The 13,526-nt window shown below is 35.1% G+C and overlaps 1 protein-coding gene across 1 annotated transcript in view; it reads right to left on the minus strand.

Annotated features, from left to right (window-relative positions):
- Positions 1–727: 727 nt before the first annotated feature.
- The window catches only part of RAB11FIP2 (RAB11 family interacting protein 2), a 32,984-nt gene continuing 20,185 nt past the window's right edge, over positions 728–13,526 (minus strand). Inside the window, exons 4-5 of the mRNA XM_032191109.1 lie at positions 5,951–5,996; positions 728–2,204 (exon numbers count right to left, since the gene is read on the minus strand). Coding sequence (XP_032047000.1) covers positions 1,977–2,204; positions 5,951–5,996 — 274 coding nt within the window. The 3' untranslated portion in view covers positions 728–1,976. The remainder of the gene's footprint in view (positions 2,205–5,950; positions 5,997–13,526) is intronic.

Here is a 13,526-nt window from a genome sequence, read left to right on the forward strand (position 1 = left end):
TTACGAGGTACAGAACTTGATAAATCCTTCAGTCGTCAAAAGAGAAATTACATGATGAAGTTGGCCTCTTTCTTTGTTCCAACTGTCTAAATGCACTACAACTGGTAGGGCTTGACTGGAATTGCTGAGGCTCCATGCAAGCAAAATTACCTACCCTACTGAATCCCAACACAGGGCTGAGAATACTCAAACTGCATTAATGTTAGTGCTGGGGAATGGGAGGCAGTTCCTAAAAATGGAAGAAAATTAAAAGAACAAAGATGAAAAGAAAAAAAAAAAAAAAAAAAAGAAAGAAAATAAAATCTGGGAACAATTGTACCACAGAATTTTTTTGTCTAAGAAGAATAATTCTGTGCTGTCATAGAAAACTAACATTGTCAAAAGCATTAAGAGAGCAGAACTTTTTCAGCTTGTCCAGATGACAGTTAATCAAGATATTACTAATCTTTGCGGATTTAAAAATGAAAATATAGATCTTTTATATCTGAAAAAGAAACAGTTATTACTTGATGATATAAGAAAACAGATCAGGTGTAGAAAAAGGAGGAAAAGACAGTCATTCCTTCCAAATCCAAATCTAAAATGTCCTAAAATTTTTTTAATACCTTCTTACTGTTTCACAGCAACAGACTAAGATGCTTATGAAGGAAATTAAAATTAAAATCTAATATTGTTAGGATTGTGAGGATTATTCTCCTACTGTATTTTCCCATTGTAAGTTCATCACGATATTTTGCCAATTTATTGAATAACAGATATCCTTTTCATATGTCATCTTACAAACAATTATTAAATGATCAGGAAGACTTTCATTACATTCTTCTTTCATCTGCCTCAATGAACACTGACTTTTAAAAGCACTTACAAGGAATACATATCTTTTTTTTTTTCTTTTTTTCCAAATGATAACCCTTTTTAAGCACTCTAGACGTGTTTCAGCGACACAGCCTAATTCTAAAGGCATATACTTTGTTGTCTTAAGTTTAAAAACCTGAAGAGACATACATGTATATCATGTAAAACTCAACCTTAAATTGAGTCGGTTATATACTTGCACAATTATCATGTCTATTTAAGTCAGTCTGTTCATTTCTCCTATATTTTTACTGTAGTAGACTAACTGAACAAAGTATTCTTATCTTATTCCATACTTTTTTCCATCCTATTTCTGACTCTATTAACACTGGTCAAAGTACTTTAACATATAAAAAGGCATGCAATAACTTCATACAAAAAGATCCTCAAAATAATCCTGTCATGAGCTCACTACCAAAGTTCAATCATTACACACAAAATTCAGCATTTAAGTGTAAAATAACTGATTCCAGCATGTGCCATTAGTGAAATGGCATGATATTTTTTACATTGTCATACGAAAAGCACATTGTATACAGTACAGCATTTACTCTGCAAAGATTGTGCATCACTGTTTTCTTCTAGCATGTGTAGAACGAACTGCATTCAATTGCAACAAGTCACATTTAGATTTAGTAAAGCATACTACACTGGCTTGAAAACAGTGGTTTTGATGGCATGCTGTAATATCAAAATTGATATATTTGCATAATACCAATAATCGGTCGAGAAAACATTCAAAACAGCACCGGCTATCCCAGCTGAAACTGCCACACAGTGAACACTAAGCCATCATATAAAACTGCATGGACATATTTCATGTGCATTATTTACTCTACTGTACGTATGGTGTACCTAAAGGTATTTTATAGAAAAAAAAAAAAAAGTATGTAGCTAATCCAACAAAACATTACTTTTGGCAGTCTCTGCTAGTGTTTGGAGTAAAAAACAAACAAACAAACAAACACCAATAAAATAAAACAAACAAAAACATGCCATAGTTCTGTCTCCCAATTCCTGAAATTTCTTAGGACAAAAGTAATGAAAAGAAATAAAAATGCTGAAGTGTTATTTCCTTCCCCTAGCGTATTCAGCAGAAAGTACCATCAAGGGTCACTATCTTAGCTTTTGGAAAATTTCCCAGCTTTTCGAGAAGGTTCATATGGCACTCTGAGAATGCTAGGTGTTTCTTCCATTACTCGTACAAGAAGATTATCAATGTAATCCTCCAGTTCACGAATATGGGTGTCCTTCTTCTTAAGTTGCTCTTTATGTTTTACCAGCTCCTGCAAAACCTCTTCATAGGTAAGGTTACGGTATCCTGCAGTGGCATCAAAAGGATTTACATCCTACAGAAAATTTAAAAACAAAAACAAGAAAACAAAACAAAACAAAAACAGATTTTATTAAACAGCTCATTGATCTGAACACGCTTTTGAGTTTTCATGTATTTCCCACATACAAGTCTTAACAGAAGCCATTTTTCTTCTACAATATAACTCAATTTGCTCTAGAGGTTTTCCCTCCAATAACTGCACTGAAGCAAACAGTTGGAGACATGTTGCCCAGTTTGAACAGTTTCCCTCCACCATCACGTCAGCAAAAAATGTTGTTCTCAGAAAGACATATCCATGGCTTGTCAACATCTGAGCTATAACCCCAAGAAAGGTTAGCAGGTCCATTCTGGAAACCGACTACATGGTAACATTAATAATAAAAGAAGAAGAGAAAGAGCCCTGAGAATTCAAGCCCAACCATAACGTTCTTGAGTTCTTGCCTTTTGAGAATATTATAGCAAAACATTTACTTAGCTTTAAATTACATCAGCCCTCATCTGTCTTTCATATTCTATTTTTAGTCATCAGTGGCTTGCCAGACCTTGGCCTCTGAATCATACATTACAACTTCCAATTTTAAATTTCAGGTGAAGTTAAAAGGCTTCATCTCATTTGCACCAGAGCACTTAAGGCAGAACTGTGTACTACTAAAAGATCTGGCTTGCTTCCTTCAAAGCAGGAGAGGCACAGAATTAAACAGCAAAGGAAATAGAGGTGTTTCAATAATGATGTCTGCTGACTCAGTAAATACAGGCATTAGCAGAGATGGACAAACTAGTCCCTGTAACAAAGGGCAAGACATGATCCAAAACACTACACACTTGAGTGTCTTATTCTGTGTCAAGAAGAAATAGCTGCAACCTTAAGGAACCAGATTAGGAAACATTTGGGAATGTATAAAAGAAAAAGATTCTGAGAGTCAGTTCATAAAGGTATTAGCACCACAAGACGTGAAAAACGGTAAGTTTTCTCTGATTCAGGAACTGAAAAAAATCAAAGATAGGGAACCTCTAAGTACAATCATCTAACCTCTCAAATCCTGAACTACCAGGGCAGCAGAAGAACACAAGACAGCTTTTGTTTACAGTAGAAACTCCTCATTAAAAATGATAAAGCATGCACAGCTAGGTAGCACAGCACATAATCAAGTGTTCAGACACAAGTGTTCTGCTTCATTCCTTTTCTTCCCATACAGCTCCATATTTACACATTGGCATATGTCAAATCATTAAAACATGCAGGTGGTCAAAGTTTCCAAATAAACCTAATTAGAAGTGATGGTGTACTGCAAATAGGTTGAAGTACGACAGATCAATCAGCCTCTCTCCATCAATTATATTCTAATAGCAGCTCCTGAAATTACGTGCTTTTAAAGATTTCTCACTACATTTGAGATATTTAATGTCACGTTTATGTACTTGTATTTAGTATCTTAAACTTATGTTATCAAGTTGCAGCATTTTACAGGATCAATAATTCCCACGTTATAAAAATGTCTACCTTGATGAAATTTATATATTGGTTAGTAATTGATTTCCAGCAAGTATAGAAGAGAAAATAACTTCACTTTGTGGTTGCTAGATTTTTAACACATTTTCTTCCACAAGAAGGAAGCTAAATCTTATTTTTACAAAATTATTTAAAAAAAAATTTGAAAAATACAGTTAAACTTCGATGTCTAAAATATAGGGTTTGCTTCATTTTCTGATTTGGCAAAGGAACTGGAATGAAGATGCAATTATGTTTTTAATTATTATATAAAGTTTACTGGAAAACTGTGTGTAATACATATGCTTTAAAGATGTGTTGCCATACACATGCTCTACACAGATCTTTTGATTGAGTAACTTATCATGTTAAATATACAAGAAAATTCTAAAATGCTTTTACTACTTAGAAATAAATATTGTTAAAATTAGGAAGATTTTAAATGTCCATTTTGAACAATTATGCAACACATATAAGGAAGAACTATATCCTTACAAAAACAGCTACTAGAAATTTAATTCAAAACATTAGTCTTCTAATAAAGCATTTTTTAAAAATATTTTAAATAACAGGCTATGCAAAGAAGGATTGCCTCAGCTACAAATTCCTACTGGAGAACAAACGGACATCCAGAGGAGCCGGAGGAAGTGGAGTCAGATAAAACGAAGGCCTGGCAATCTCTGATCATCTCTTTATTGTTCTAATGAGGAATTCTGCTCTGGGAATATCATCTAAGCTACTTTCACATCTTTTGTCCTACTTACTTCATCTTCCTTTCAGTTCTTAATTAGGCCTTAAAGAGCTCACACTGCCCTTTCAACTGGCTACTGCTCCCATTCAAGCACTGCTTTCAGAGACAGGTGTTGGCACCAGAGTAGAAGACATACAAACATAATTACTAAATGTGATGCACAAGGAAGAAATATAATAACTTGGTGAGGGCTATTATTGCAGAACCTAATAATAAATTACTTCAAACACCTTAGAAAGCAATCTTGAACATTTAAAAAAAATAATCAAATGGTTTCATTCAAAACTATGGTTGCGATATAGCTTCTTCTCTCCTAATTTGTATTTTGTATTAGATGAGCACCACCTTATAATCCTGCAACTGACATTTAGGATAGCTGCTATTCCACAAGCAAAATTATCAAGGATTTCTTTTATCACCTTTAAATCCTTTAAATAAAACAATTCACATATTATTTCTTAAAAGAATTATAAAGATGCTTTTACCAGCAATAAATTACATGATTTGCAGTAGTACATTTGCAAGCACGCAGAAACTGTAATTATGGTTACATTACAGACAATAGCTGCAAAGTTAAATCAATTTTTTTGATGTTATGTTTTGTCAGAGATTAAGTAACCGCCTGGTAGCATTCAGTTTACTATCTGATCAAAGGCAGCATTCATATACTCTGACATCTCCCACCGGTTACTTACATTATAAAAACTTGGGTGTTTATAATAACATCAAATATTATTACAAGTCATTTCCATAAAGCAGCAAAAAACAAACAGTACAAAGTCATACTTCCTTGTGAAATTTGTTTTCTATATATTTTAAAGATTGAAAACAAACCCACGTTTAAAGATTTGATCTATTCACAGAATAAATTCTAGTAAGACCACATTTTCTTGCAGACAAAGACACTGTACAGTAAATCCATGGATTTTGTTTCGTCTTTTCTTTCTTAGTACACATTTTTAGATACCTTTAGAGTATTTTGAATAATAACTTCTAGTACATCTATTTTTAGTGTTTTCTGTGAGGCTGTTCATTTATTATTTGTGCTATTAATCTTGCCACATATCAGTTCATTACTTCCATTTGGATTGGCCACCTACAAATGGTCCTCAGGTCTCAGACTTTAGTGATAGGAAACACCTGCTAGGCCAGCTAATGCCTTGCTGCCTAATACAGGGTTACTCACCTGACTACACTTCTCTAGAGCTCTCTGAAATACCCCAGTGTTTTGTTTTGTTTTTTTTTCTCACTCTGTGTGTAAAAATCTAATTATCCCTTTCTTCTCTACATCATAACACCAGAAGTTATCCAAATATTTTGCACATTTCCAAGTTTATTTTAGGCCTCTAATTTTCCAACTAGATTTTCTGGAAATATCAATCAAAGGCAAGGATAAAACAAACAAACAAAACATAAGCATTTCGTTATAAGAGGTTCAATAAGAATAACAGCTCATGTTGTGTTGGGCACCAATTAGTTGGTATTTACCGATGGTTTTCCATGACACTTCATAACTCACCATTGTTTTCCTGAGGTCCTCAATGCCAGAAGGATTCGTATTAAAACTGTAGGGAAAACAAACAAACAACTATTAAAGGTCCATTTATCTGAATAAAACTTCTACTAGACACTACTAGTAAACCAGGTGTATTAGGTGTACAAAGTATTTATGATGATTTAGTTACCTGATTTGTGAAACGTATTACAATTAGTACAGTATTCAAAGTTAATGGAAAATTTCGTATATTCTTCATTCACAATTTTTCCTTTCCTTCTGGTCATAAAATTAGAGTAAGCAATGCTAAGATATTACCAATTGGGCTTCACTAGTTTTTTGATTATTTCAAGACTTACCTCAAGCTTCTAAGCAAAAAAAAAAAAAAAAAAAAAAAAAAAAAAGATACTTTAAATGAAATATTCTGGAAACAGGTTCCTGGGACAAGGTTGTTTAAAAAACAAAACAAAACAAAACAAAACTAATGTGTATTGCCAGTTTTCACTGCAGCTGCCAGAGGAGAAAGGCCCTTCAGAAATTCCACTCAGGTCACCAGGTTAAGTTAGAGCTGAAAAGCTATCTTGTATTAATAATATTTATTTTACATATAAAATTGAGTAAAAAAGCTATTATTTTGTAAACTTAGAGATTATCTCACACATCCAGAAGGCAAAGCTATTTCACTATATTGTATGGTTGAGATGTTTTTCTTCCTCAACTGCAAAAGGGCAGTAGATATTGATAAAAGCAGCCATTGTCAAAATGTCAGACCCAAGAATCAGTCCACTGTTCTCATGGGTTGATGTAATTATTTGCAAATGTCTTCAAAACTCAGTGCTTGCTATAGCAAGTTTCAAGAGAAACTAAGTCTTAGAGAAACCATGAGCAAAATTTGGACACAAGTCAGAATTTGGATATGACTCACTGATAATATTTACTTCGTAGCATCATAGTAGGCATCATTACTTCACATCACAAAGCCTACCATTTAGTCAGGTTGTACATATTGGCTGTCAAATGTAACATCTGTTGACAGCTTCTAGAAAACAGATCTCTGGAGTTGGCTGCATTGAACTGGTAACAAGCTACTACGAATGCTACATAAGCTTTCATAGACTTCAGAAGTAACAAGTTCATTTCTTTCATATTTTTTTACACTAGAGAACCTCAACGGCCTAATACTACTGATTAGTTCTACAGTCAACAAGCTGGTACGTGAACACAAATGAATTAGTAATAAAATACTGCAATCCTAGTCTCTGGTTGAAAGAGTAAGTCCAAAAGTTACACAAGTAATTGTACACCTTTTTTTATAATTTTAAATGTAGCTTAAAGGAAGGAATTTTGTGTCCATCACTCTTTGTTCTCTGCATTTGAAAGCCATGTATTTCATGGTGTAAAAGTGGAAGAGACATAATACATAATAAAACATCATTTTGTGTACTTTTTTGTTTCAAAAGTAGTCTTTTGCTCATAGAGAAGCCCAGTGAACCATCTGCCAGACTGAGGATATTAGATGAAGATTGGATTACATGACCAGCCACAACCAGAAATAAAAAGGTGTCTGAAGAATCAAGTCCTGGCTAATTCCCATTGTACCTGTTTGTAACAGTGATCTGAAGCATTCTGCTGGAGTTTGCTGGAGAACGGTTTTGAATGAGGGGCCGCTTTCATCGGGTATTGTCTAACCAGCGAAAGGCAGGAACCCTCCCTCACGGCCTGCCTTTTAGTTGCACACTGATGTGTCAAACCCATGATGAACTTGCTTCATTCATGGCTGCCTTTTGTGATCCAAGCACAAAAAAAAATGAGTTAACTGAACTGGATCGAATTAGCTTGGTGAAAACCAAGAATGTCTCTATTTAACGAAGTGTGGCGTTAATTTGGGCTATCTTTCTTTTGGGACTGTTTCCTCATGTTAGACAAGATATAGAATAATGCGGCCTGACTGCTCAACTGAGCGACTTTCTGAAAGGTTAAAACAGCAAGATCTTTCACTGCACTGAATGACTTTATGGTTTCTGCGAAATAACTTCTGGGACTCTCTTTCATAGCAGCAGCTTAAAAGAAAAGGGGCAGTTCTGACTAGGAAAAGTTACATTAGAAAATTAGAAATATAAATCACTGCCAATATGGGCTATTTTTTTTCCAACTAAAAACATATCTTGTTTCTCTAACACTGTGGACATTGCAATTACAAAAGAGTACATCCGCCTATTTCACGTGAAGTAATTTGAATACCACTGCAAAAAAAAAAAAAAAAGAAAAACTATTAAATGCAATATTCACCAATAAAACCCAAATCCCATGAATACTCATATTTTAGAGAGATATGTGGAAATATACTGCTGCTCAGTGAAGCAGGAAGAAACAGGTGCCGAGATTGCATCTAACATTTTCAAGTCAGATTGTCTAACTAACTGACTTGGGAGCTCCATGGCCTCGCCGAGCCTCTCTGGGTTTCCTGGCAGCTCTTCCAGCCCGAGGTGAACGTGAGCAGTTGCAGACTCTCCCAGCTGCACCCATAATTCACTGTCCAAGAACCTTTTAATACCTTGAAAGAGCATACTGCAAAATTATGAATGCATACAGCTGGGGGAGTTGCAGATATTGTGCACTGAAATTAACGAGAGCATTTATTTTTGCATTTAAATTTCATCACAATAATACACACCCCTTCAGTTATCATCTTACTTGATCGCTTGATAGCTCATAACAGATTACAGAACACACACCTCTAGGACTACAGCCCATGAATTGCACAATGATCATAAGCATCCTTCAAGCAACTCTTTTCTCAAGTCCGTAAGAGCATTCCAAAAGTATTGATGTAAGCAATAATATGAAATCGTGTCATTTTTACTGCATTACCATCTCAGCACATAGGCAAGCTGTAGTCCTGACTCTTTTTTTTTTTTTTTTTTCCCCAGGGTTTGATAAATTTGCAGGGAACTTCTGCTATGGAAAAGTCTGGGAGCAAAAAGCTTGGGAAAAAAGAATCTTTTTTGTTTTTAGAATGCAGTTCACTGTAAAAAGTGATTGTTAAAAAATGACATTATGACAATAATTACTTTCTCAATACAGTTTATAAGTAAATTTCTCAATGCTCAGTTTATAAGTAAAAAGATGTTTCTTTTCTAATAAATGGATTTTTCACCAACTCCCCTGAGAACTGAAGTCAGGCTGGGTTTCTCTGGCTCATGCATCATCATTAGGACTGTGTGTACCTCCCAGGTGTTATATCTGATTCTGATGCCTGCTTATTGCATGTACCTTCCAACCTACACAAACTGGCCTGACTGCTCCTTGCTCCTGTTTCCTTCATCATCTCAAGGAATGGAGTCATCTTCTACCTCTTCTGCTCATCCAGACAGGCTGAGAAGCCTCCCTCTCCACCGCTGTAGGTCAGGTCCCACAGTGATTGGTATCAGGAGGTCCATAGATCCTCTCTTACAGCTAATAAACTTGCACTGTCTGATCACCTTTAAGAAATGTGGGAACTAGTAAACGAAGGCAAATCACATTGGCAGGTCTGAGGAAGAAGGCACAGGTTCAAGATCAGCTGCAGTAAGATCAAGAAGGGGACTGACCAAGCACGCCACCCAGCTTCCACATCCCCTCTAGCCACCAGCGGTACAATAGTCTCATTCAATCTAGCACAGAAATTCATTATGCCCCCATTTCACTCATCTGGGAATTCAATTATTTGCCTTAAGAATTACTTTATGTCAGATATTTTCACCGCATTAAATCATACCGATTATTTTACTACAACTTTGTCTTTATATGTTTAGTGCACAGTAAAGCTTGCTAGAATTTCTGTTTTATTAGCTTAGATTTCAGTTTAGGTATGTGAGATGAGAATCCTTTCCTATTGCCATGTTGCTGGGGGGAGAAAAACGATGAGAAATAAATATGGTATAAAATGATAATGGTGACAGACATACGTAAGTCTGATTCTACGTTTTGGATGACTGCATCATAATCATAACAAGCATATTATTTGTACTTTCTTGCTATTTTCCTTAAATGCATTTTGTTAGAATCACGTGAAACTCTCATGCTTCTTTCCTAACACCTCCCCTTTATGAGGCAGTTTCATAGTTGCATTCCTGGCTGATTATTTGCAGTTTAGGTAGGGACTTCAGTGGAAACATTCCAGGAACGGTGTGAAGGAGGCACTCCTCCAGCACGATCAAGGTGAAGCACTGCAAGAAGAGGGGCCGCCCACTGCTGAGCCTTCCCTGAGCTCTGTGCTGGTATAGCGCTGTCTGGGTTATCTATTGGTAAGATTAAATGTACCTCGAGTTGAAGATTTATCACAAGCTCAAGTTTGTAATTGGAGTTTTAAATTTTGTCTTCTGAAGTTTAATGGTAGTTAAAAATTCAAACATTAGGACTAGTGGCTGCTTAAATATTTAGCTTCTAAATATCTAGAAATTAAAACCATGCTTATTTTTTTTTTCCTACAACTGATATAACCATTTTAGTGCCTGAACCATTTACTCCGACAACATAATGAATGGAAATCAGACTCCTAAATTATTCTGTATGGAAATCATATTTTTCCAAGGAGCAAAAGCTTTTTACTTATGTTATCCATATTAGTTATATGGATATGTTATCCATATTAGTTATATGATCACTGCTTTGTATACTATTAGAAATTAAAATGAGGATACTTACATTAATATTTAATACTCAAAGTATTGAAGTATTATATATGAAAGTATTTCATATCTTGTAAAATATCCATTGTATCAATGTGTTCAATGTGAGCTTTCAGTTTTGTTTAATTCAGAACATCTCTGTACAGGTAATTAGCAAAACTCTACCATGGTCATATTCTGTTAGTCTAAAAATTATTCTTCCTACTTACTTAGTCTTTGGCCTGTTGCTTATTATTCTTTGGATTATCACAACACACATACCAGCAACTTAAAATACTAAGATATAGTTTAAGTTATTACCAGTGTACTAGAAAAACAAAAGAAATGAATAAAATCAGATACAGTTAATGAAATTCAGAAACTGAGTTTTCCATAGAATAGGATTAGCCTGCTGTGTCTGGCAATGCAGACATCACTTTAGACTCTGAAAAGGAATGACTGTCACGTCTGGCAGTTAAGCAAGCACATTGCTATTTCTTTCCCAATCAGATTCTGGGGAACATCACTTAAGGCACTTTGCTATATAAATTGTCCTGCTGTTGAGCCATGCTCTGAAGCCTTCTGGAGTTTGTGTAACCCCAGGAGGACACACAAAGAACATCAGTTTTTGTTCCTATCGCTCCATTTTCTTAATATTGCTAAGAAGACTCATGCCAAGAGTTAACTGGACCAAAAATCTCAAACTTTGAATGCAAGATGCATTGCTATTGCAAACCATTTGTTCCCAATCTACATATTCTTTACACAGACTCCTTTGGAAATGACCTGTTCATGAGCAGACTGCTGCACTTTGTGGAGCCCTTCTGATAGCAGAAGGCTCCATGACGATAACAAAGATACACGCTCAGAGTGCAGTCCTTGATAAAGGTCCTAAACAAAATGCACTTCAAGGCAGCAACCTTTTCTCTTGTATCTCTCTTTATATATAATATATATATATATATATATATAAATAAAATGTAGCACAGTAAAAACACTACAGTGCAACTAAATAGAAGACCAGAAGCTTTCAGTTACAAAACTTGAATAATTCAACAAAAAGTAATTGCTACATACAGGAGAGTTATACTAAATTAAGGGAGAGTTATGCTAAATTAATAAATAGTATGGCTAGCTATGGTAAAGAACCTGTTGGTAGAAGTGAAGCACAGTATTTGACTTTCTTTGCTAACTGCACTAAATAAACTGTTTGTAAGGACTACCAGTAACTCAGGATATGACAATCCTTAAATAACACAGCCTGAGCACTTTGAAAATTGCATTGTTTTGCCTGAAATAACATATTTTTGAAAGTGTTTTGCTGGTGGTATTTTGATGATTTAAATAAGTAAAAGATACAAGAGCACAACTACATGATGTAGTCATTCATGTGTCTGTAAGAAATCTGAGAAGCAGATATAAAATGTTAAGGCGGATCTCTAATTTATGCATATGTATAAACAACTTCATTAAGAAAACAGACATGAATCGGGATCCACAACAGGCTGTGGCTGGTTTTGAAGCATCCGATGCTGGAGGAGACAGATGGAGAGATCTGGAAGCATGCAGAGCTGTACTTGTGAGCTCTACCTGATGGGTAGCTTTCTCCTTCCAAACATGTTGGTATCTTTCAATAATGGACCTTGTATTTGCCCAGAGCTGGACACATTACTCATGTAAATTCACTCATTAGTCAGGTCTTACAAGGTATCGAAACCCAAATTGATCTTAAGCAGTGTACTCAACCAAATATTAATGCAAGTTTTGAAAACAAACAGTTTTATATAAAAAAGTTAATATTTCTAAGCGTTTAAATGTTCCTGCTTTTATTAGGCAGCTGTGCTATGGCTAAAAAACTCATGAATTTTTATCCACAAGAGACCATTAAAGATCCTCTGTAATAAAAACCTCTACTAGGAGACCCTACTTACATGGATCTGTAGTCAACCAAAAAAAAACAAACAAACAATAACCCTGAAGTAAAACTTTGTATTGAAAATTTGAGAGTTATTTTTAAATTCTTTTATTAATAAAGAAACTGGATATAAGTGTTCAATATTACTTAAAAGCAAACAGAACAGGCAGCGCATTCCCCCTTGGGACAGGTGATATGCATCAAAGCTTTTCAAAAAAGATTTCACATGGCCTAATGCGCACCAACAGTTAATGAAAGCTTAAAAAATAATAATTGTCATTCTGCAGGAAGAACTCCTAAAACAGTGTTCCTAACCCAGGCAACTAATATGAAGTAATTGCTGGTAAAGAGTCTATAGCAGAGTAATACTAAGTACTAATATTTCTAATTGCAGAAATAGTTGGTAGTCTCTCTCCAGGAATCAATTGCTCCAACCCATCCTAGTAATGTCACAAATAATGTGAGCATTGATTTGTGGCAGCTTTAGGAAAGATTTCATTATTCTCTCATCACATGGTGTGATCTTTCTAAATCAGATACTAACCGTCTTAGCAGGACGGACCAAGACTCCCTGCATGACTTCTCCTGGTTTTGTAGATTCTTTTTACCTCCCATATACCTGTAATGTATTTGTTTTGTTGACTGAAGGATGTGCTACTGACAGCTTTGCCATCCTGAATTAACAAATTTAACAGTCTAGAAAATAATTAATGCACTGCCATAAAAATCAAAATTCTACCTAGCAATGATCACACGACTAGAAATACGCGTAGTCAAACTTCAGTAGAGAACTGAAAAAAAAAACCAACACTTTCCTATCAAGAAGAGCAATGCAGTTGCATGCTGTTCTTAAAACATGACATGCTAACACCAGCAGATGAAACAAAATTCTGAAAATAGTGTAGTTTACCCGATTTCATTTTTTGACTAAGTGAGAAGTGCATGCTAAAATGCCTGAACAGGCCTTGCTCTAGCAAGCACTGCTATGAACTCATTAGATATCAAATTTTCTAAACAGGGCACAGGGAAAAAAAAA

This window comes from Aythya fuligula, chromosome 7 (assembly GCF_009819795.1).
Source record: "Aythya fuligula isolate bAytFul2 chromosome 7, bAytFul2.pri, whole genome shotgun sequence".
Taxonomy (NCBI): Eukaryota; Metazoa; Chordata; class Aves; order Anseriformes; family Anatidae; genus Aythya; species Aythya fuligula.